Source organism: Rattus rattus, chromosome 4 (assembly GCF_011064425.1).
Source record: "Rattus rattus isolate New Zealand chromosome 4, Rrattus_CSIRO_v1, whole genome shotgun sequence".
Classification (NCBI taxonomy): Eukaryota; Metazoa; Chordata; class Mammalia; order Rodentia; family Muridae; genus Rattus; species Rattus rattus.
The window spans coordinates 115,653,661-115,679,112 of NC_046157.1; the positions used below are offsets into that span (position 1 = coordinate 115,653,661).

The 25,452-nt window shown below is 44.7% G+C and overlaps 1 protein-coding gene across 2 annotated transcripts in view; it reads right to left on the reverse strand.

Moving 5' to 3' along the window:
• The window catches only part of Tbc1d8 (TBC1 domain family member 8), a 107,602-nt gene that overhangs the window by 40,150 nt on the left and 42,000 nt on the right, over positions 1-25,452 (reverse strand). The window contains exon 2 of one of the 2 annotated variants that reach the window (XM_032900985.1): positions 12,722-12,832. In XM_032900985.1, coding sequence (XP_032756876.1) covers positions 12,722-12,832 — 111 coding nt within the window. Of the gene's footprint in view, positions 1-12,676; positions 12,833-25,452 lie in introns of both variants that reach the window. The other variant, XM_032900984.1, reaches the window with a different exon arrangement.

Genomic DNA, 25,452 nt, shown 5'->3' on the forward strand with positions numbered 1-25,452 from the left:
ACCAATAGATTAATCAGAGCATAGAGTGAGGCTGCCGACCCAACAGGACCGGTGTCACACACCTAAGACACATGCTTGTCTACCAAAGAACGACCATGGGAGGATACAGCAAGAAGGATGTGCAAGCCAAGGAGAAGGCCTATTGGAAAGAACTTGGTTGTGCCATAACCATGGATGTGCAGCCTCTGGAACAGAAAGAAAATAAAATCCTATTGTTCAAGGCCCCAGTCAAGTGGATAAGACTTTGTCACAGCAGCTGTAACTGACTGAACTGCAGCTGTGGACGGTAACGTCGGCAAACGGCAAAATTACACGGCTTTACTGAAGCCTCTCATTTTGTAGAAATAGACTTTTTCATTTTCTAAGAAAACTAAAAGTCCAGGGTGAAAAGTCAGACTTAAACCACTGGACTTAGAATGAGGTCCCCAATGGAGGAGTTAGAGGAAGGACTGAAGGAGCTGAAGGAGCTGAAGGGGTTTGCAACCCCATAGGAAGAACAACAATATCAACCAACCAGAATCCCCAGAGCTCCCAGGGACTAAACCACTATCCCAAGAGTACACATGGAGGGACCCATGGCTCCAGCTGCATATGTAGCAGAGGATGGACCTTGTCAGGCATCAATGGGAGGAGAGGTCCTTGGTCCTAGGAAGGCTCAGTGCCCCAGTGTAGGGGAATGCCAGGGCAGGGAGGTGGGTGGAAGGAAGTGGGTAGGTGGGGGAGCACCCTCATAGAAGTAGGGGGAAGGAGCATGGGATAGCAGATTTATGGACCGGAAACCAGGAAAGGGGATAACATTTGAAATGTAAATAAAGAAAACAGCAAATAAAAAAAAGAAAAGAAAAGAAAATCAGGCTTAAAGATTCAGTGTTAGAAACCTAATCAAAGACCAGACAACAGCAACTGTGGACTCAGGAATAACCAAGTCTTCATGGGGGCCGGCAGAGATGGCTGACTGGGGCCATTTTAAATGCCCGGCATTATGTTACACACTTAGTAAGGCATGCTGTATCTTTAAACTCACTCCATACAAATGTCACAAGGTAGGTATTTCTAGACACAAAGTAAAAAAGAAAGAAGCCAATCCACAGCCCATGGGTGTGACTCTGAGGGCCTCAGTCTCCTGGGACATCCCAGCGGATGAGGTCGGAGCAGCTGAGGATAGCTATTCTCCCTGCCTTTCCTCTGGGGGCGGGGGGCGGGGGGACAGCGTCACGAAGTAAAACAAGCACCTCATTGTCCACACCTCCAGCTTCTACACGGACACAGCCATAAATAACTGGGCCTAAGCTTCGGTTTTTAAAAAAGTAACTGTTTCCCTCTGCATAATAAACACTTGACTGGATTCAGTATCTTTTCCAGGCTTCTAAATGCTAGTGTACTATGAAACGGGCGCTCTGTGTTCATAGTTCAGATCTGGGCCTATGAACTAGCAAAACATTTCTCTACTGGCCACACACTAACTAACCATCTACTGTCGACTACAGAGGGGCCAGAAAGGTGTGGCAGGCAAGGGGCAGGGTCTCTCCTGTCACTCACCGAGCATTCTAATGCAGAATGAGGCAGGCACAAAGCACCCAGCATACACTGCCCACCAGGTAAAAAGCTAGGCCCTTCTACAACCATTAACAATTAGGAAAATGTCTCACCAACATGCCCACAGGCAGCCATTTTGACAGAGCCTAATCTGATGGTGGCCAGTCTGATGGAGGCTACCTGAGCTGAGCTTCCATCTTCCCGAGGGCCTCTAAGTTGTGTGAAGGTGACAGATGAAGCTGACTGTGTTGGCTTCATGGGGCTTCAGGGTCAGACTGAACTATATGCGATTTGTCTTTTAAAAGAGGAAAAGTTTTAAGAATTTAAAAACCCTAACAAATAAATAGCAAATAAGAGGACACTGGTGGACCAAAAGAAATAAACACTTCTTTCTGAAAAACCCAGATCCTGAAAGCAGACACTATCAGACCTAATCTCTAAGTCTAAAGTAACTGTCCTCACAAGAACATCATTGTCATCCATTGGATTTCCCTATTTTAATTCACCTCTAAGTAGAAGTCTCTTATCCTTTTCCCTCAGAAGAAATGAATCATTAAAAATATTACGATTGGGGGCTGGAGAGATGGCTCAGTGGTTAAGAGCACTGGCTGTTCTTCCAGAGGTCCCGAGTTCAATTCCTAGCAACCACATGGCGGCTCTTCAACCATCTGTAATGGAATCCGACACCTTCTGGCATGCATGCATACATGCAGATAGATTACTTGGGCACATAAATAAATCCTAAAGATATCTGTAATAAGTGAAAGCAGACAGTCAATCTCAGGAACTGGAAGCCACAGCAGGAGGCAGAGACAGGAACCAGAAGCCACAGGAGACAATGGACAACAGGCAAGCACAGGGTAGAAGTGGCTATCACAGATCAAGGTGACCAGACGCTCAGAGGGCAGAGGGAGGCCTCTCCAGGGTCTGCAACGACTAAACGAATACGATCACTGAAACAGATATGCTGGATGGAATCAAATATTTTAGGAGCTGGACCACCACTCCTTTAATCCCACTCTCAGACAGATCTCTGAGTTTGAGGCCAGTGCGTCCTACAAAGTGAGTCACAGGACAGCCAGGGCTACACAGAGAAATGCCACAGCTACAAAGCAAGCAGGAAAACCAAGACTGAGTTCAAACGACATCAACAGGTCCCAGTTAACTTCTATTTCAGGAATAGCACTAGAGTGACATGAATGACCAATCTTTGAGAGATTTTTATTTGAATGTATTGTGGGGTGAAATATTAACAACTTCTAGGATCTTTTAGAATTTTCTTTTTTCCTTTTTTCTTTTTCTTTTCTTTTTTTTAAGGATTTATTTATTAATATGAGTACCCTGTAGCTGTCTTCAGACACACCAGAAGAGGGCATCAGATCCCATTACAGATGGTTGTGAGTCACCATGTGGTTGCTGGGAATTGAACTCAGAACCCCTGGAAGAGCAGTCGGTGCTCTTAACCGCTGAGCCATCTCTCCAGCTCCCTAGAATTTTTTAAAAACTACTTCAGGGGTTGGGGATTTAGCTCAGTGGTAGAGCACTTGCCTAGGAAGCACAAGGCCCTGGGTTCAGTCCCCAGCTCCCAAAAAAAAAGAACCCAAAAAAAAAAAAAAAAAAAAAAACTACTTCAGGGTAGGAAACAAACAAACCAACCTTGGAGACAACTAAAGCGAGCCGGGCAACCCCCTAATCCTGATGAGGTGACCACAGGACATTATCACAGTCCTCAGGGTTTTCTACTTTTCAGAATCTTTAATGGGGGTAGAGGGATGGCTCAAGGTTTACTGCTCTTGCAGAGAATCCAGCTCCCAGCTCCCATGTGGTGGCTCACAAACATGTTAACTCCGGTTCCAGGGGAGCCGATACCTCTACTGGTCTCCAAGGGCTACTGCACACCCAGTGAGCAAGTGACACATACACATATACACACACACACACACACAGAGAGAGAGAGAGAGAGAGAGAGAGAGAGAGAGAGTAAAGAGAGTAAAATAAATATTTTTAAAAGCCTTTTTTTTTTTTTAAATAGAAGAGGACCTATGTATGGTATTGTAAACGATCAAAAATGTATATGGCTGGGGCGGTCATGGGCCTAGGGGTGACGTTACTCCTGCTGTTGAGTTAAATGGACAGCATCAATCAGCCTTCTAAAAGTCTACACCAAAAGACGACGCCACCTCTGTACTGCCAACAGCAGTGGCTGCACAAAGTGCTAAGAGCGTGTGCCGGGGCGAGTACTCAGCCCTGAACAACACTTACGCCAGGACCCTCCGAGGCTCAGGGAACACCACTGAAGAGTGCGGTAAAGCACAGGCCAGTAGACAGGGAGAGGGCAGTAGAATGCTCCTTTCTGGGTATGAGAACCATTGCAATCACGCACGCACGCACGCACGCACGCACGCACGCCAGCTGCGGATACCTGCACTGGACCTGCACAATGCTAGCTCTGTTCGTTATGTTTGGGGAGGATCTTGGGTTCCGTGGGGCCCTACCTCTCCCTGCTGAATCATGGGCTACCCAAAGATTCTGGGAGGGAGGGAGTCCCACTGGTGAGCCTAGCAAGCTCCAATGAATAACCAAACATAGGGTCACACAGACACACAGCCAATAAGTAAGCTCCAATGAAAAACTAAATACATCGTCACATAGCCAATCCCTGTTAAACTCTGAGTTGCAAAACAGAATGAAGACCGATGTGGGGCAGGGAACCTGGGTTGACAGAGAGATGAGAGAGAGAGTAATCAGAACACATTTTATACGTGTATGAAAAGGTCAAAGAACAAACTTAACTGCTAAAAAAAAATGAAATTTTATAATGAAGACGTTAAGCATGAAATTTAATGAAAAATTCTATAATGGAAAAAATGCAAATCTCTTCCTAGTGAAAAAATAAAAACAGGCACAAGTGACCCCCACGCATGAATGAGGTGGGTAGATTCAGAAGTAAAGTCAGGGCCAGAAAACAGGGCACAGAGTTGTCTAAGTTCGCTGATTATATTACGGGCTGAGCATTACCAACTCAAAAACTCCTAAATCAGAAGCTTTGGGGGGGGAGGGGGCACACATCATGGCACAAGCAGCAAATTCTACACCTTGAAACATATTTCATGGACAAAATGATATTAAAAGATTGCACGTGGTTACCTTTGAGTTAAGTGTGCATGGTATAGATGAGACATTCTATGTTCTGATATGGGTTCCATCCCTACAGTATTTCATAATGTATATGCAAATATTCAAAATAAAGAAAAAAAAATCCAGGGCTGGGGATTTAGCTCAGGTAGAGCGCTTACCTAGGAAGCGCAGGCCCTGGGTTCGATCCCCAGCTCAAAAAAGAACCAAAAAAAAAAAAAAAAAAAAAAAAAAAAATCCAGGTATTTCAGACTAATGGTACTCAACTTGTAGTTTTTAAAGCAAGATCCTTGCCAGTCCCGAGGAATTCAGCCATACTAGAATTCAGCCTTCCTAATGCTGGGACCCTTTAACACAGTTCCTCGGGCTGTGGGAACCCCAACCTTAAAATTACTTCATTAATACTTCATAACTGTAAACTTGCTACTGTTTTTATTTTTTTTAATTTATTTATTTTAATAAATGTGAGTACACTGTCGCTATCTTCAGACACACCGGAAGAGGGCATCGGATCCCATTACAGATGGTTGTGAGCCACCATGTGGTTGCTGGGAATTGAACTCAGGACCTCTGGAAGAGCAGTCAATGCTCTTAACCCTGAGCCATCTCTCCAGCTCACCACCTCTCCTATTATAAAAGAGAATTAACTCAGGTATTTTTGAAGAGCCCCCTTCAGGTGGTCTCTGTTGACAAGCCATGATCTACACTGCCGGTCAGGTAACCTTTGATTTTAGGATTCAATTTTTAATTTGCTTCTGTTTGTTCTCCTTATATAGTCCAGGCTGGTCTCAAATTTATGGGATCAAATGATCCTCCTGACTCAGTCTCTTATGTAGCTAGACTACAGGCATGTGCCAACTCAACTCGAAAGAGATTTTTAATCTTACTTTTAGCCTCAAAATGCACTAGACCTAAAAGCTGGTTTTAGCCTTCACTTTCTTTTAAAATTCCTATCAGCAACACATGTTACAAAGGGCAGAACATGTTCTTCGATGGAAATTATTTGTACATGAACAGAATTACTTTAAAAAAAATACATTGACAGGCCAATTGCCAGAATGTCCATGACAGGGAAGAAACATTAATTGGCAACACTCTCCCACTTCTAAAGGTGAAGCCCATGTGGAAAATTCCAGCTAGTGTTGTTCCAAGGAAATGCCAAGCCACTGAGAACAAGTGTAACAATCCTGACCTTGGAGTGTAAACCCAGAAAACTCACACTCCCCCCACCCCCTGCTGGGCTGCCTCCCAGATGTTCCTTGAAGCACCCTGCAAGTCCTCTGCTCGGGGAAAACAGGCTGGCACGTCCTCTGCCACCTCGGTACAAAGTTCAAGAGACACTAATCTGGTCCACCAGGGAACATTTCCTCCTTAACAGAATCCACTCCACAAAGACAAAGCAAACAGTGAGGCAGAATACCAGGGAGCAAAACGCCAGCCACGGTCAAGGGCACGGAGAAGAGACCGTGCGTGAGAAGGAACACTGAGAGGACATTCTGTCAGAGCCTGCAGCTAAGCTGCGTGCTAGCACCCTGGCGCGCCTGGTGTGACCCTGGCAAGTGGCCAGCTTCCAGGGTTCTGTATCTTCTCACCTCCAGAGTAGGGTACGCTGCCACTGTGCGCTGCTAAGGGAATCGAATGGGGGAGAGTAGAGGGATTACTGGAGAGAATTAGCTCCATGGCCCCTAACTTTTAAAAACAGACAACGTGCTGCGTTTTGATTAGCAAATGTTTCCCCTTTCCTGTCGTGACCTTTGAAGGTTTCAAAGCATGTCTGTTTTCATTTTCCAAATCTAAACCCTTAACTAAGTATTCTCCAAAGTACAACAGTCCCCCCGGGTCCATCAAGGGACTGGGCCCGTATGTCTGCTGGATCCAGGGCCTCCCAAAGACACCAGAGTCCGAGACAGCTCAGGTTCCTATTGAAGGTAGCATGGTATTTGCAGGTAACTTACACACTCCTCCTGAATCCCTTAAGTCATCTCCAGATTCCTTACCCTGTCTGATACAGAGTAAATGATACAGAATTCCCATGGCATATTCTTCATGGAATACCAAGAAGTCTGTCAGTGGCCAGTACAGAAGCATGGGATATATATATATATGTGTGTGTGTGTGTGTGTGTGTGTGTGTGTGTGTGTGTGTGTGTGTGTGTATAATCATTATATAACTGCATAACACATAACATATTTATACATATTACCCATTTTGGTTGAATCTGCAGGTACAGAACCTGCAGACATCATGACTCAGTATACGCACCCTCTCCCACCCAGCTGTACGGGAACATGGAAAGCGTGCCCCTGGCTCTCCCTCCTCCTTTATTTAATTCAACCCCATAGAGGCAGAACTGGAAAGCAAGGGGAGAGACTCTGAACTTATGCAGATATGAAAGTACAAACTAATGCCCGGGAAGGCGTGAGCACTGTGGAAAAGTCCTCTGTGTAAGGTTCCAATGCATAAGAGGGGCGCTCTGCTGCTTCTCACTATGACTTAAGGATGTCTTCTATCAGGCACTGGGAAAGACACCCCCAGGCCTCGGCTGACAATAATGGAGGCGTCAACATATTGCATAAGCAATCTGATTTTTGGAATGATTCCAAGCAAATACCTCAGAGCCCAACCACTCTTCCCTATGCTTTTTTGTGCTTCCTGAGATCGAATGTGGACAACAAATGACCCAGCTAGCATTCCAGGCCATGATGATGACTAAGAAGCTCACGGCAGTAATTTAGAGATATCGTTGTACACCACTGAGGATTGCCGGGATGTGTCACGTGGGACTAGGAACAGCCATCATGGAGGGCAGCCTGGAGGACCTGTCTGTCTCGAGTACAGGACAAGACTAAGAGCACCAGACACTGCAGTGGTAGGGAAGCCTCATCCTTATAGGACCCAGTACTCAACACAGCATAGGAATCCATTCAGCAGGATCCAGACAGTTTATTTAACCCAGAGGTTCTCAGCCTGTGGGCTGTGACCCCTTTGAGGTATATGAGATACCCTGCATCTCAGATATATACATCGTGATTCAGTAGCAGAATTGGTTATGATGTATCAGTGAAACAATTTTACGGTTGGAAGTCCCAACATGAGGAACTGTATTCAAGGGTCGCAGCATAAGAAGGTCAAGAAACACTGGTCTAACCTGTTTTCCACTTGACTGGAGATTAGCTTCTGGGATTCTGCCCTCATTACTGTCCTCATTTATGCAGTGCCAATGGTTAGATGAACAATTCCAAAAAGAAAGCCTCCAGAAACTGGATTACCATCCCACCCAAAAAAGGAAATTCTGACACACGTGTCATCATTAATAAACCAAGAAGACATTACAAGCCAGTCTGGAATGTTCACGATTCCACCAATGAGGTACGAGAAGCTAGTCCCCTCCCCCAAAAGGGTGGAGTATGCATGACTCCACCAATGAGATTTAAGAACCCAGTATCTAAAGGGCAGAGCGTGCATGACTCCACAAATGAGATGAAGTCAGACTCTGAGACCGAAAATAGAATGGTGGTAGCCAAAGGCACGTGGAGAAAGAGTGTAAAGTGGCTTGGAATAACGACAACTCTGAAGATCAGCTCTGGTGCCTAGAAACAATGTAGCTGAAGCACACTTGTATAGGCAGAGCCCAGGTGGGAATGCAGCTGAAGCACACCTGTACAGGCAGAGCCCAGGTGGGAATGCAGCTGAAGCACACCTGTACAGGCAGAGCCCAGGTGGGAATGCAGCTGAAGCACACCTGTACAGGCAGAGCCCAGGTGGGAACGCAGCTCAGTGGTATGATGCTGGCTTCACATGTGTGAGGACCTGGGTTAGCTTCCTTCCCACCAAAATAAAAGGTTGCGATAACAGATTGTTTTCTATCTTAGTGCACCTACAGCTTCAGGCACGCTAGCCAAGTATTGCACACCAAGTTACATGCCCAGGCCCTTTTCAGTTTGAGTTTGTTTCCTTACATTCTCATAGATGTGCATAACATATTTTGAAAATACCCACCCCCACCCTCCCTTAACCCTTTCCCCACAATTACTGACCCCCTTCCTGTTCCCACTTAGCCCCATGTTTACTCCCCTATCTTTTTGAAGGTATAGATAGCCCAGTGTGAGAATCTGACTTTGTATTTTGAGGCACGGTCTATCTACTTGCCCAGGCAGGCCTTGAACTTGCAATCTTCTGGCTTCAACTCCTGAACAGCTGAGATTACAGGCCTATGTCACAAAGCCCAGCAAAACATTTTCTTAATGTGGCCTGCCTCTGAGCTCTACCTGTTTAATGAGGGGTCCCACAGCCTGCCCCAGATGACCTGGGTCCAAGTGTCTTAGAGTTCCTATCACTGTGGTAAACGCCACGACCAAAAGTTAGTTGGAAAAGAAAGGATTTATTTGGCTTATCAAGTCCATCACTGAGGGAAGTTGGGACAGGAACTCAAACAGGGAAGGAACCTGGAGGCAGGAGCTGATGCAGAGGCCACGGAGGGATGATGTTTACTGGTTGCTTCCCACAGCCTGCTCAGCCTGCTTTCTTATAGAACCCAGGACCACCATCCCAGAGATGACTCCACCCATAATGGGCAGGATCCTCCCCTCATCAATCCCTGATTAAGAATATGTCTTACATGTTTGCCAATCGCTCAATCTTATGGGGGCTTTTTTCTCAACCAGGCTGCCTCCTCTCAGACAACCCTGCTGTGTCCAGTTGGCATAGAAATGGGCAGCACACCTGGCTTATCAGGGAGGGAACAAGAAGACTTCTGTAGGGGCAGTTCTGATGCTGAGGTCCTGTTTCCAATTGATCTGTCAGTAAAGAAGCCATGGGCCAATTGCTGGGCAGAAGGGATAGGCGGGACTTCTGGGTCCCTGGAGACAAGCAGACAGACAGAAGGGAGGAGAGGAGAGTTCGCCATGCTTAAGAGGGAGAAGAGTTGGCCGGCCATGTGAGATATAGAGTGACCACTGCAGGCGGGTGGTCAGGGGTGTTTAGCAGGGACTAGATGTAACTTAGATAAGGTTTAGGGCAGGTGGGAGGTACTCATGGATGACCATGAGCAAAGATGAAGCTACTCATCCCCAGTCCTGTCTAGCAGAATGTCGGTCTTCTTTGCTCTGTTCCCATAAACCCAAGCGTAAAGTCACAGCATGCTAATGCCAACGGAGCACCTGAGGTGATGGTACCCAAGCTTGGGTGAGATCTAGACCAGTACTGGACATCACGAAACATGGCCAGATGGAGACAGATAGTTCCAGACACAGAGAGTGCCTTAGAAGAAATGGAACACCCCAGGAAGAAAGGGAAGTATTTCCTCACAAATGCTTCCCGCTCCAAGGACAAAGCAAGAGCATGAGAACTCTCAGAGGAGCTGAAGCAGAAGAAATGAAAAAGGAGATTGGAGACCTTGAACTACTGATCAAAATCTGACCAAAACCAACCAACCAAACAAACAAAAACAAAAACAAAAAACAAACCAACAATAACAACTAAATCATCAGTTGAAAGCAAGGTTTAGAATATATTGCCAAAAACTGAATTAACTCAAGAAAGACTAAGGAACTCAACCAGACCTAAAAAGATAAAGAGAAACAAACAGAAACAAAACACCAACAGTAGCTACCCAATATGCAATAAACACCAGGGGGAAAGAATTTAAAAACAAAATTCATGCATGGGATTATAGCAAAAGAGTCCCACAATGAGTAAAAGAAAAGTCACTGTGCAGACAGCAAGAGCAGTGAGTTTAAAAATGGTTAACCCGCTGAGCTCAGAGAGTAACAGATTCTAGTCAAATTATCCTAGCCCAGTGATAAAAGCAGGCTTGCGTGCTTGAAAAGCACATGATGCACAAGTAGGGCCTGGGCGATGAGACAAGCAGAAATCTGTGTTGTCACATAAAACACTAGAAGACAGCAGCCTCCAAGTCTAGAGTGGCCGATGACTACATTTGGACTTGCTACCTCAAATCCGAAAGCCCAAGGCAGACATTCGCAAGTGTGAAAACCCTCAGAGACCAAGACATCCAGGATACATTACTTGGGTGAAAATGGAAATCTACGCAGCTACACAGTGAGCAGCAGCATCATAGGAACAGGCAAAGGCAAGCTGACCTGTGAGCTCAAGATCAGTCTGATCTACACAGAGTCCCAGACCAGCAGGACTACTTAGTAAAAAGAAAGAAAATGGGGGGGGGGGAGGAAGAACCCAAATAAAGGTTCGAGGAAGGGAAAAGTCATACCTAAGTAAGTATTAAATCTGCATAAGGAACTGTGACAAACAATAACAGAAAACACAGAACCTGGAGAGAGAGAGGGGGCTCAGCAGGTGGTAAATCCTGGCTGTGCACCAGGAGGCCTTGCATTCAGATTGCTGTACAAAGGCTGAAGTACAGCAGAGCTCGCAGCCTCACGGCTGGGATAGGACAGGCAGAGATGGGCAGGTCAGAGAGGTTCGGAGTCAGTGAGACACCAAGCTTCAAGAGGAAGGGAAGACATCTGGCGTGAGCCTCTGGCCTCTGTACGTACTATATAAAGAATCACACCCATACCAATATACACACTTCAAGAATTATTATGAAAAACATCATTTTTGGGTCTGAATGGGATGAGTGCTATCATATCAATAGTTCTTTTTAATGAGAAGTCGGGAAGCAGAAGAGAGAATATGCTAGTACTCTTTTCCCATAAGGTAACAGAGAACATTGTTAGAACTGAAATTGTGTATTTCACACACTACAACTCTAACTTCATACCGATAGACAAAGTCCCTGGCCTCAACCTTGCAGGAACCTTTAAAAAAAAAAAAATCTCCAGTGTTAAACATTTGAAATTTAACAATTTTTGTTCCTCTTTAGTTTCTTTGTTTCCATGGGAACTAGCTAAATGTAACACTTTCCTTATAAAAGGGCACTGTCAGATAACTTGGTGTTAAAGAATTACATGTTTCCACCTTTGTAGCTACCCTTCTCTGACCCACTAGAAAGCTATTCAGAAAGATGTCCACCTTGTGTAACCAGAAGGTACTTAGGGTGGTTAGAGGCAACAGTTACCTTCTTTCTGTAGTTGAAAGGTGCTTTCTTTATAAATCAGTTTTAATTGGAGAGATCTGCCCTAGTTAGAAAAGAAAATGGCAGACAAGAGTGTGCCCAGATGTTCACAGCGGTTAGATGAGGTGGTGGGTGGGAATGAGATGTTTCATCAAACTTCTGCCTTTTCCAGGGGAAAAGTCCAATAGGACTGGTGAACAAGAGGCAGTGAGAAAAGTTTACTGTACCCAATGCAAAGCTAAAAGTATTACAGCCATGTGCATGCATAGAGACAGAAGATTAATGTGGAATCCAGTGTTCAAACAGAGAGTCTTCGGTGGTATTTTCTTATTTCGTAAATAAGAGAGAGCACGTGTTACTCGCATAAAATCAGCAGACATTAGGCTTTGTTGATAAAGTGCTTCTTTGAATGTGACAGTTCCATCCTGGAGGACCCTAGGGGCTCAGTGCAACACCAGGTGGCACTTCCGGGAAGAACAGGACCTTGGTGGGGATATGGTGAGGTCTAAATTTCCCAGCACTTGGCAGAGCAGCTGCACTTTTTGTGTATTCATTCCTTGTTCAAATCACTGCAGCCCTCAGACTGTGCCCTCATGTCACCGCACTGGGCGTACATACCTGGGCACACACGTACGTCAGAGAGAAGATCACAAAGAATATAGCTCAATTCATATGGAGCAATACCAGCGCTCTGAGACGCCACTCAAAACCCGGCATGCCCAAACGCTCAGCCTTTAAGTACTTTTGATGGTTAGAAGTGAGACAGAGACGTGAAGGATGAGGAAAACAAGCCGAAAACAGGAGGGGTGGAGAAGTAGGTGCAGATGAAGAGGAGGAAGAGGATGAGGGAGGTCGGTGTGAGTGGAAGCGAGAACTGCTAAGGAGCTCCAGAGGCGTTACCTTTCAAACACCATGGACATGCAGACACTCGGCATGCTTCTGGAACATTCCAACTGTAACAGAACTCACCAGTGGCTATGGCCCAGTAAATGTCTGATCCATTCAGTAACTCACCACATGCTATGGGAGAATACACCTGGGACCCGGGAACTTGAAGCAGAATCCGAAATGGAGCAACCCGTGCGCTGGAATCCAGCACCGCGTCCAGAGCACCCACAAGGCGACCTGAAGAGAGATAGGAGAAAGGAAACTGGTGAGTCCAGGGCAGAACAGGCCAGGCGGCCAGCACACAACCACCTACTCCATGCTTGGACCTGTGGGGGTTTGAATGAGAATGGTCCCTTTAAGAGGACAGTTACTACTGCTGTGACAAAATACCACGATCAAAGCACCTGGGGAGGAAAGGGCTTTCTGGCTTATACTTCACATCACAGTTCATCACTGAAGGAAGTCAGGACAGGAACTCAAAGCAGAGCAGGGACCTGGACACAGGAGCTGATGCAGAGGCCATGGAGGGACCTGGAGGCAGGAGCTGATGAGGTCATGGAAGCCCACTGCCCACTGCCCACTGCCCACTGGCTTCGTCTTCACTGTTACCCTCTCCTGGGCTCTCCATTGTGCCAAGCCTCCACTGCTCTCCATGACCCACTTCACTTCATACAGGACTGCAACACAGCATCTGTGTGTGACTCTCAGGAAACACTTCTCAGAAGATTTCACCTCCATGATCCTGGCCTCTTAATTTCTGGTAATAACTCAGCCCCAGCTGACCCCAGTGTCCCAGCAAAGCAAAGGTTTCACTTTAGGGCTCTGGTCACTTGTTAATCACAGACAGTTCTTCAGTTCCAGGTGACCTGACACCACAGACTTCCCACATAAAAGGCCTGATAGAGTCTTTGCTTCCCTCAAACTTCATGAGCTAGGCCTCCACCCTCCGCATGTCTGTCAACATTCTTTATCTTCCTACCTCCCACAGAACAGCTCACAGAACAGCTTTGAATGGTGGCCCCTCTCACCCAAAGTTCCAAAGTCTTTCCACAGCCCCTACAGGTTTGAATACTTGGTCATGTTGGCAGAACTGTTTGGGAAGGATTAGAGGGTGTGGCTTTGACTGGGGATGAGCTTTGAAGTTCCAAAAGCATACATCATTCCCTGTTAGTTCTCTTTGCCTCCTACTTGTAGATATGGATGGAAGTTCTCAGCTACCTCTCTAACACCATACCTGACTGCCTGCTGCCCTGTTCCCAGCTCTGATGGTCATGAACTCTAACCCCTAGAACTATAAGCCCCTAATAAATACTTTGATAAGTTGCCTTGGTCATGACGTCTTACCACAGCAGCTCCTCTATTCTCATGAGAGACAGCCCACCAATTCCCCCCAACATCTGACGTCTACAGGCATCAGCTATGCCACCAAAACCTGGGAAACAAGAGTAGCGCCCCTCAGGTCAGATCTTCATTCAAACCTGGTACTATCATTTCAAGCTTTGTGACCTAAAGTTGCTTGAACTTGTGTGTAGCTGGTCTCCTTATATGAAATGGAATAACTACCTTGTAAGAATAATTGAGAGAATTACATGAGTGGACATGTCTGTTACTTCAAGTGTTGCCTGGACCATAAAAGGCACTGTGTATGTAATGTTCTCGTTACTGCTTTATCATGAGCCTCATCCCAAATACTGAGTGATACTTCTACCTGCTCGAGAAACACGCTGAGAGGGGAAAACCCATCAAACTCTTCACAGACTGTGGGGTGCACACACATGTACATGTGTATGCATATGTGAGCATATATGTGGTACATGTGTGTATGTGTGTATACACCTATATGTATATATACACACATACACATATAGATATATAGGTGATGCATACACATATACATGATACATATATACAAACACGATATAAACACATACATGGATATACATATGTATACACATATGTGCAATGTATACATATATGCATGCATACATGGTATATACATACATACACATACACAGTACAAAGGAGGGACTGTTTTTCCGCTGTGAAGGACGTGCCCTGTGCTGAAGGCGGACAATTGCATCTGCTCCCACCTACTCGTCCATCCCCACATGGGAACCAGCCTAGGGGAGGTTCTTACTGACTATACAACCACTTCACATTGGGCTCAGCAGCACAATCTGCAGGAGAGCACCACTCATGACCTTGGGGACGACTGGACGCTGTAGGGGCCTGCCACTACCTAATATCCATGAGGATTGCAGCACATACCCCAGGGGAAGATTCAAACTCAAGCTCCAAGTGAATTCCTAGATCAGCTACATCATTATAGAAGGAGAAAAACCAAACCCAAGTCCAACCCTCAGATGTGGGGACCTAGCTGTTCTAGCCTCTGTAACGGGTTCAGAGGACCCGTGACGGATTTAGCCACTTTCTGGGGCATCTGGGAACTCTGACTTTCACACCCTTGACAGTTTGGAAAGATCACTGGCTATTGTGTTCAGTAGCTCACAACCATCTGTAATGAGATCCGATGCCCTCTTCTGGTGTGTCTGAAGACAACTACAGTGTACTCATATATAATAAAGCTTAAAAAAAGAAAACAAACAAATATATCTATGTATATATCTATGTACGTACCTAGATGACTGTGTACACACAAACGTGTGCATAGGTATACGTATATTTACATAATATGGGCACATATATGTATGTACACATCTATATATACATTTAACATTTACATTTTTATTCATACACGTACACACATACACATGTACACATACATATACTATATAATTGATGAGCTTTATACTAGTACTTCCTATTACAATCTACTACACATCAGTATTCTTTCCACAAACTTTGCAACCTGCAACTACATCAAACACGACACTGAGAGAACCCTTTGGAGCAAGCTCAGTCTAGCCCCCTAAGTAACCATTTCCCTGCCTCAGCCTTCTGAGTAAGGATTACAGACAAGCCTCACCCAGCCTGGTTCGTGACTGGTAGCCTATCTATCGATCAGTCTTGTTGCAAACAAGATAACCTCCCAGGCAGGTGCCCTCTTCTTACACAATCCAGCCTCCAACAATCCTATGAGCTCCTTGCTCTGCCCAGCACAATGACCTCAGGAGAAGGATAAAGGGCACAGGCCGTTATGCCCTGTACTACTCTGGCTACTTGGAAATCGTGCCTCCTTCCTGGGTGCTCCCATATTCCAGGTGCCTGAGCAGCTGTCTTCTGGGACAGGGCCTCTCCCGATAGCAAACTGAATTCGCAGCTGCTAAGCGGGAGGGCTAAAGGCGTGTTTGCAAAAGGCTACTGAGAGGACACATTTGTCGAGCAATGTGTCGGGGGGGGGGGACAGAGAAGCTGAGGAAAATTGGAAAGGGTCCAAATGTCCCGCCTGCCCAACCAGCCCATACCCTTGGCATTTCCAAGGATGATCTAGAACCCATGGTAAGCTTCATTCTTTGTTTGACTGGCAGTGCTGGAGTTTGTGTTCACAGTATCTGATACTGTGTTCATGTCAGGCAAGCACTTACCACTAAGCCATCGTCCCAGCCTCCTGAGGAACTCAAGGAGAACCACAGAAATAAGAATGGAGGAGAGATGGGGAGCAACTCAGTAGCCACAAAAAAAGCAGGGATATTTTTTAATTATTTATTTATTATATATGAGTCCACTGAAGCTGTCTCAGACACACCAGAAAAGGTCATCGGATTCCATTACAGATGGCTGTGAGCCACCGTGTGGTTGCTGGGATTTGAACTCAGGACCTCTGGAAGAGCAGTCAGTGCTCTTAACCATTGAGCCATCTCTCCAGCCCCTGCAGGGGTTCTTTCGACTGGAAAGAGTGGTTATTCCCTCTGTAAGATTCAGGTGCTTTTGAAAGGTCAGGATGTCTTACATGGACCCAGCCTCTTCAGCTAGGGGAAGGTGGAGAAAGCCACAGGGGGATTTCCACCCTCGTGGATCCTGGAAGTTATCCCTTCCATACAAGAGGACACCCGAGCAGCTTGGGAGTGGGGACTTTTCCTCAACTCACCAAAGAACTGAGGTCACAGGTCAGACCACGACCCTGAAATCTAGAAACGCCAGAAGAATCCAGTCCCAGGTGCCCTAGAGTTCCCTGGTCTGACGCCATTAACTGAAGGACAACTGAACAGTGACTCTGGTAAACCACTGAGTGTGGTCTGAGTGCGTGAAAGAAAAATCCCAAGACTATGCAGTCTTAAGGAAACCCCTAACCTGCACGACCTTTAACGTCAGGCACCAACCAGGCTGGGAAGGTGAAGAGTAAGGATTTGCAATGGCCGCTGGGAATTCTCCACCAAAACCCCATAGTTCCACGGAGGAGTGGCCAGTGCCTTATTCAAGCTACAGAAGAGCTACTATCTGGGACCGACATTTCCTGGCTTTTCTGTCCCCAAAGGCAAGGAGAGAATGACCAAGGAACACATATGAAGGCCACAGGCCCATCATGTCTGTGATTTATTGGAATGATCACCTTCCTGGTTAATGACCAACTGCCCAAGGTTCCTAGTCTGGTGACGGTGGATAAGAGAGAAGGACACTGATTCAGACCAACTGCAAAACCCTTAAAGGAGCTCAGAGGCAAAGGGTGCCTGAGAGAGTCGAAAGCCCTGGTATCACATTCCTGTGGTGGCATGGTATAGAGTATATATTTATGGTAGACACAGCTATAGTCAAGTCTGAAACAGGGTTCCAAATGCAACTAGATGATTGCCCCCTTGGCTCCTAGTACCCAGTGCGGTATGATTGGCTTGTACAACAATGCCTGTTGGGTGACTGGAGAGATGGCTCGGTGGTTAAGAGCAGTGACTGCTCTCCTAGAGGTCCTGAGTTCAATTCCCAGCAACCACATGGTGGCTCACAACCATCTGTAATGGGATCCAATGCCCGCTTCTGGTGTGTCTGAAGACAGCATATATATATATATATATATATATATATATATATATATATATATATATATTAAAAAAAAACAATGTCTGTCGGTAGACAAGAAGTAAAACCATCTGGGAGATTAAACCACAATGCAGTGAGATACAGAAATGCTACAGAGTATGTTATAGACAGGGAGTTTATAATAACTGTATGTAACAGGTCATCCCTTCTAGCAGGAAGGCAAGAGCACTGTACATTTAAGTAGAGAGAGAAAAACTCTAAGAAGGGATTTAAAAGCCAACCCACAAATCCATACCCAGACAGATTATCTCCTTCAAAACTGAAAGAACTGCACAAGGCAGTGCGTGCCTGTTAATCCGATCTGGCAGGGACACAACAAGCTCATGGGGAAAAAAAAAATAAAAAACACCACCAGCCCTCAAATCTACACCCAGCAAAACCGACCTTAAAACGGAGAGAACTCGGCACTTGGGCTTAGGCAGGAGAAAACACACTAAAGACCAGCCGGAGTGCATAGCAAGATTCAGTCTGGAAAATCAGTAATAATATTAAACTCCTCTTTTTAATCCTGGAGGGGGCTGAAAGGATGGATCAGCAGTAAAGGAATTGCTGCTCTTCCAGAGGACCCAAGTTCAGCTCCCAGCACTCACTTGGAGGCTCACGGCCATCTGCAACTCAAGTCCCAGGGAGATCTGGCGACCTCTTCTGGCCTCTGGGAGCACTGCAAACACGAGGTGCACTTGCATGTAGGCAAGCAAAACACTCACACACATAAAATAATACATTTTTTATATTTATATCCTAAAAGAGAAATGCTGTCTTTAAACAAAAATCAGGAAATTGATTCCCAGATAACCAACCCGCAAGATTTCTTCAGGGAAAGAGAGACACCTGTGGATCAAAAACTAGACTTTGCCGAAGAAAAGAAGTTAGTGAGAAAATCGAATAAATGGGCTCATATATGGCATCCAGATAAAATCAGAAAGGGGTTTGAAATAGGATAATAAGTAGTAGGCAGTGAAAAACATGTTAGAAATTACCTCTAGTACATTGACTTATGATTTTACATGGATTTTGTCGAAATACATCAACTAAAAGTGTCTTTTCTTTTTTTTTTCCTCCAGAGTATATTTTTTTTTAATGACAAATCTGTGTTATAAGCAACTAACATTAAGACTCATACTTAGGGCTGGAGAGATGGCTCAGTGGTTAAGAACACTGACTGCCCTTTCAAAGGTCCTGAGTTCAATCTCCAGTAACCACATGGTGGCTCACCTCGCATGGAGGATCTGATGCCCTCTTCAGTGTGGCTGAAGACAGCTACAGTGTAGTCATGTAAATAAAATAAATCTTTTAAAAAATAAATCTTTAAAAAAAAAAACTCATACGGAATAAGGTTAAAAGAAAATAGTACCTGAACACCCAATTTTATTTTATTTTCATTTTAAGATAGGGTTGGTCTCATGTGGCCCATGCTCACTCCAAATTCACTGTATTTGCCCAGAATGACCTTAAGCCCACAATTCTCTTCCTTCTACCTCCCCGGTACTGAGGTATGGGCTGTGTGCCACCACATCCCACTTAATGGTTACTAATGCACTATGCACACCAGGCAAGACACGTTCATCAACAGGAGAGTGGATTTCAAAATGTGGCATATAAACAAAATAAAGTTTTATTTAGCCATAAAATCAATTTACGACTTTACATGGTTTGGGTCTAAATACACCGGCTAAAAGTGATGCAAAAAGCCACGAGGAGCCAAGTGGTGATAGTGCTCGCCTTTAATCCCAGCAGGTGAATCCCTGTGAGTTCGAGGCCAGCCTGGCCTACAGAGTGAGTTCCAGGATAGCCAGGGCTACACAGAGAAACCCTGTCATGAAAGCAAACAAGCAAAAACATAAACAACAGAACCTTGCCATTTACAGAGTGGATGGAACCCAAGATCACTGAGCAAAGCAAGCCAGACTCAGAAAGCTGAACCTGAGGATTTCTCCTTCATCTGCCAGATCTAAGTATATGTGTGTGCAAGTACGCATGTGTGTGCCTGTGTGTGTGTATGCGGGTACCTGTGTATATGCATGTGTGTGAGTGTGTATGTGCCTGTGCCTGTGTGTGCGAGTGTGCATGTGTATGTGTGCATATGTGTGTATATGTAAATGTGTGTCTATGTGTGAGTGTATTATGTGTGTGTGCATGTGCATAGGTATGTGTGTCTATGTATGCTATGTACCTGAGTATGTGGGTATGCATGTGTGTGTGTCTATGTGTGCATCTATATATGTGTGTGCATGTACATGTATGTGTGCATGCACGCGAGTGTGTGTGTGTGTGTGTGTGTGTGTGTGTGTGCGTGTATTTGTGTGAGTGGAGAATTCTGTTTGAGAAAAGGGATGGGAAGGAAGAGGACCAGAGGTCCTCTGTTCAGACAGAACACATTTCATAATAGAAACACTATCAGGGCTAAAGAGAGGCATTACGGAAATGCTAACGGGGCAGATTCTGCAGGACCATACAGTAGCCATCAACACGCACATACCTGATGGGACATCTACATACTTTTGGCAAAAGTGATAAACTATGGGGAAAAGAGATGAGACCTGTATCCTAGTCAGCGACTTCAACACCTATCTTCTAGTAGCTGGCAGAGCAAGCTTGTGCACAGCCAGTGAGCCCAGGGCCTCCTGAAGTAGCATCAGTCACTGGATCTAATCTGTGCTTATCGAATCCTTAGTCAGCACAGCCAGTGCATCTCCGGTTCACAGTGTCCAATTTCCTGTACCAAGGACCTAACAGCAACGCTATCTGAAAGGAATCGAGAGCATGCAATCACACCCTTGGGCGGCAACGGAATTAAACCAGACGCCGAGCAACAGAGAGCAAGCTGGGAAATTCCCCCAAAATTTAGAAATTAAACCACTTCAAATAACACAGGTCAAATAAAAACCCTCAAGAGAACTTCTTAAATATTTTAACTACATGTAGAAGTGAAGTTTTACAAACCAGACCAGTGCGTAAGATTAGCAGAAGCACCGCTTAGAGAGAAATTGCAACATCAGGCGCATACATTAGGACAGTACAAAGACCTGAAATCAATAACCTAAGCCAGTACGCTAGGAAATGAAAGAGCAATCTGATCCTGATGCAAAAATATATCAGAGAGAAAATCAATAAAAACTAAAAGACAGGGGAGAAAAGAACAGTAAAAGATCACTAAAAATTGTCAGAGCCTCACTTAGATCCAGGGGGGAAAAAAAAGAAAAAGACAAGTTACCATTATTCTAAAGGCGGCGGGTGGGGGCACAGCCATGTCTGTCCAGCCTGATAAAGGCCTGGGTTCTGATCCCCAGCATGGCACATCTGGGTATGAGGTTGCAAACCTGAATAATCCCAACGCTCTCTACAGGCGGAGGAGGATCAAAGTCTTGTGTGGCTAAGGGAGGCATTGAAGGCATTGAGACCCTCCTGGGAGGGAGGGGTTAGAGTTAATAACTATAAAAGATAGCTGTAAATAATCTTATGCCTCTAAATTCAACAACTTACACGAAACGACATGATCCTTTCAGGAAATGAACCACCGAAACTCATAAATAAGGAGAGATGGATGCAGCATTTGAACAAACCTGTATCTAGTAAAGAAGTCAGCAGCCCAAGGTCTGAAAAACTGCGCAGCTCAGATGTGCTCACCAATAAATACTGTTGGACCATAAGGGGCATTGATGACCTTCTCTACGACCTCCTTCAGTAAATACTCGGGTAGAGCATTCTGCTGTGACAGTGAACTTTGTATTCCTGAAACAACCAAATCAATAAAACTACCAAGAAAGAGAAAGCTGCCCTATCACCCGCACAAAACTCATTAACAAAACAAATAAACAGAAAGCCAAGGCCAATGATTGAACAAAATGACTTGAACTCCATGGGCAACGGCGACTCACTTGATACATATATTAGAAAATATATATCATCAGGGTAAAGTTCTTGTGTCAATTGGTACAGAAAAAGTATCTGAAAAAAAAATCTAACACTTCTTCATGATTGATTTAAATAAAAAAAGAATCCCAACCACCTAGGACTTCCGAATCTCTGTAACTTGGAAATCTCTCTCATACTAACAGTTATCCAGCTCAGTGGTAAGAAACCGGAACATGTTCCTACGAAAAATGAAAAATGTGGCAAGGACGCTTTCTCACACCACACCCACCAACATCATACCGAAAATCCTAGCCGACGCAGCAAGACATAAAAGGAAATAAAATGTGTCAGAGAGAGAAGAGAAAATAAAACCTAGTTCACAGATGACATGTTTGCTCAACAACATCCACCATATCTTAGGGAACTAATATAACCCAAAGTGTAGTCCTAGCAAGACACCACATATCACCTATGGCAATAGCTGCCTACTGTGTGCCAGGAATGAATAGGGAGGCTCTGAGGGGAAATGAAAACTAAACAAGCCGCTCTGGGTGATAGAAAAAGGTCAGGCGCAAGCAGGACCACTATGCACAGATCCTTGTGGGTAAAGCTGCAAAGTGCTGAGGGAGAGCAAAGAGATATAAATTGTAGCAGATTCTATGCTATTACGGCAGTGGTACCTCCCAATTTCAGCTGTAGATGTAATTCGACACCAGAAAAAAGCCCAGCAGGCTATTTATAAACACTGACAACTGATTGGAAGGAAACATTCCAGTAACACTGTAACATTGGAAGGAAAAAGCAAAGATCTACAGGAGACTCAAGATGATTCACAGTTGTTTGATGATCGAGTACCACACAAGCCAAGGGAGGGACAGATCTCACAGATTCCGTCAATCATCCATTTGACCTTTGACAGGGAGCAAAGGTCAGTTAGTGGGAAAAGAGCCTTCAGCAACTGGTGCTTAACTGAAAGAATTAACACAGACAACAGACTTTACACCATTCACAAAAATGAACACAATAGGCCTATTACAGTCTGAAGCATGAGGCGTAAACCATACAGGTTCCAGCAGAAAATACAGAACACGTAGACTGCCCCGGCTGTGACCAATTCTCACTGGTTTTTAAGAAACAATGATCTAACTAACTGTACAAGAGACTTGTGAACCAACTCACTAGGTGAGCAAAAAGGACTGTAGTTGGAAATAAATGGAGAAGAAACACAAACAATGCATGTATGCATTATGTATATATGCATATATGTGCTCCATGGGGCATGTATGTATGTATGTATGTATGTATGTGCTCCATGGGGTATATATGTATATATGCATGTATGTATGTATGCATGTATTGCTCCATGGGGTATGTATGCATGTATGTATGCACGCATGTATGTATGTGCTCCATGGAGTATATATGTATGTATGCCTGCATGTATGTATATATGTATGCATGCATGTATTGCTCCATGGGGTATGCATGCATGCATGCATGCATGTACATATGTATGTGCTCCATGGGGTATATATGTATATATGCCTACATGTATGTATGTACGCATGTATGTATGTGCTCCATGAAGTATATATGTATGTATGCCTGCATGTATGTATGTATGTATGTATGTATGTATGTATGTATGTATACATGTATTGTTCCATGGGTATGTAGTAAGAGCCTCAGGTGAGTCTTCCAGGAGAGAGTCAGAAAGGGCCCACTGTTAGAGCTGGAAAGATGACTCAGCAGCTAAGAGCAGGTCCTCTTGCAGAGGACACAAGTTCAGTTCCAGCAACCACACCACAGAGCTCACCTCAGCCTCTATCTCTAGTACCAGAGGATCCAACACTTTTCTCTGGCTACCACCTGCACTCCCACAAGCACAAACATATGCATGCACACACACACACACACATACATACACATTCACTCTCATGAGTGCACATATATTAATACATATATACATGTGTAAAATAGAATTTATTTTAGATTTATTTATTTTACTATATATAAGCACACTGTAGCTATCTTCAGACACACCAAAAGAGTGCATCGAATCCCAGCCCATAAAATAGAATTTTAAGTGATAAGAAGCCACTATAGGGGCTGGAGAGATGGCTCGGTGGTTAAGAGTACTGACTGCTCTTCCAAAGGTCCTGAGTTCAAATCCCAGCAATCACATGGTGGCTCATAACCATCTGTAATGAGATCTGATGCCCTCTTCTGGTGTGTCTGAACAGCTACAGTGTACTCATATATAATAAATAAATAAATCTTAAAAAAAAAGAAAGAAGCCACTATATATTTATTGAATACACACATATACACTCACATGTGCATACACATGTAACTCAGGTGACAGTGTTCTGTGTACTTCCCTGAAGTCCTTCCCGGACAACAGGCTGTGTTAATGAAAGTTAATGGTCTTGTTGTTATGATTTTATGTTACTATAAAACATATATCATAAAACTCTCTCTTTATAAATATAAAACTTGGGATATAGAAAAGCTTACAGGCTAAGGTTAAGCGATGTGTTTTAAGCCAAGTACCACTACAAAAGTTTTTGTTTATGAAGCAAAGCAAGCCAATCAAACAACAAAACTAGCACCGTGAACTATGACAATTGTCCTTGAAAAAAGGAAATATTTCAGTGTAGACTTGGCACGGCCCACACACAGCATGCCTCGGAACCACAGTGGCGAACTTCTCGGGGCTTGTCACGCAAGCTCCCAGCCTACTCACCGACTGCCCTGTTATGTAGCAGTTCCCTCCAAGAGTAAAACTGCCCCATTTTGGAGGAACTTCCTTAAGACACAGGAAGTTCTAAAGTATTTCTCAACCTGTGGGTACCAACCCTTTTGGGGGTCAAATGACCCTTTCACAGGGGTTACCTAAGACCATTGGAAAATACAAATTATTATACTACAATCCATAACTGTAGCAAGATTACTGAAATAGCAACAAAATAGTTTTATGGTTGGGGGGGTCGCCACAGAATGATGAACTGTATTAGAGGGTCATAGCGTTGGGAAGGTTAAGAACTGCTGCTCTAAAGTGAGCTGAAACAATCTGTCATCATCGTCGTCGTCGTCATCATCATCATCATCACCAACATCATCATCATCAATAATCCATCATGTAAATAATAGTAGTAGTAATAATAATGATGATGATGATGATGATGATGATGTCAAATAAAAAATAATCCATCAGGCTAGGAAGCACCTTAAACTCACAAAGTGAACAACTGGGCTTCAGAAAGTCCCTGAAACTGACCACATTCACCAGGCCCCTCCCTTACCAAGCTTACACAAGCTGAGGGACACTCACAGACAAGCCCAGCCCAGCAGCCTAGATGGGTCTCAGACCAACTCCCCACCCTGCTGAGCTGCCTGCGGTGAGCCCAAGGTTTCTAGCCTCCACGAGCTGTCACTCATGCAGGGTGGGCCTCTGGTGATGCGGCTGTCCTTGAGTCATTTCTGCTCCCATAGGTGACCCCCTCACCCCTATTTCTGTAAATAACATCACCGTAAAACTCACTGGCTCACTAAGTTGGACTGTGGTGGGATCCTTACTCTTCTGTCTGTTATGGGTTCCCTGCCAGGGGTGGGTAGGCAGTTGTTGATATCTCCCAGGGACAGTGTCACACAACGCCTCCAAAGCAGATGTTAGCACCGCACGTCCCACCCACTGCAAGTGCCCTATACAGGTAGAACACTCATCCTGTTTCTTTGTGCCCTTTTTGACATTTAGACATGTTGAAGCACGCCTAAACATATTTAAACATGCTGAAACACATCTAAACATATAAAGACAGAGGCCATTTTGTTACAGCTACATGTAGTTTCCAGGACAGTAGCCTGTTTGTAGCCTGAGAGCAATAAGCTACGGCATCCACTGTATGTACACAAATGGTAACAGTGCCCAAGCATGTGAGTATGCACCAGTGTCACAGATCAGCAGCAGCAGTGTATCTCTTACAACACACCCCGTCATTGCATAATGC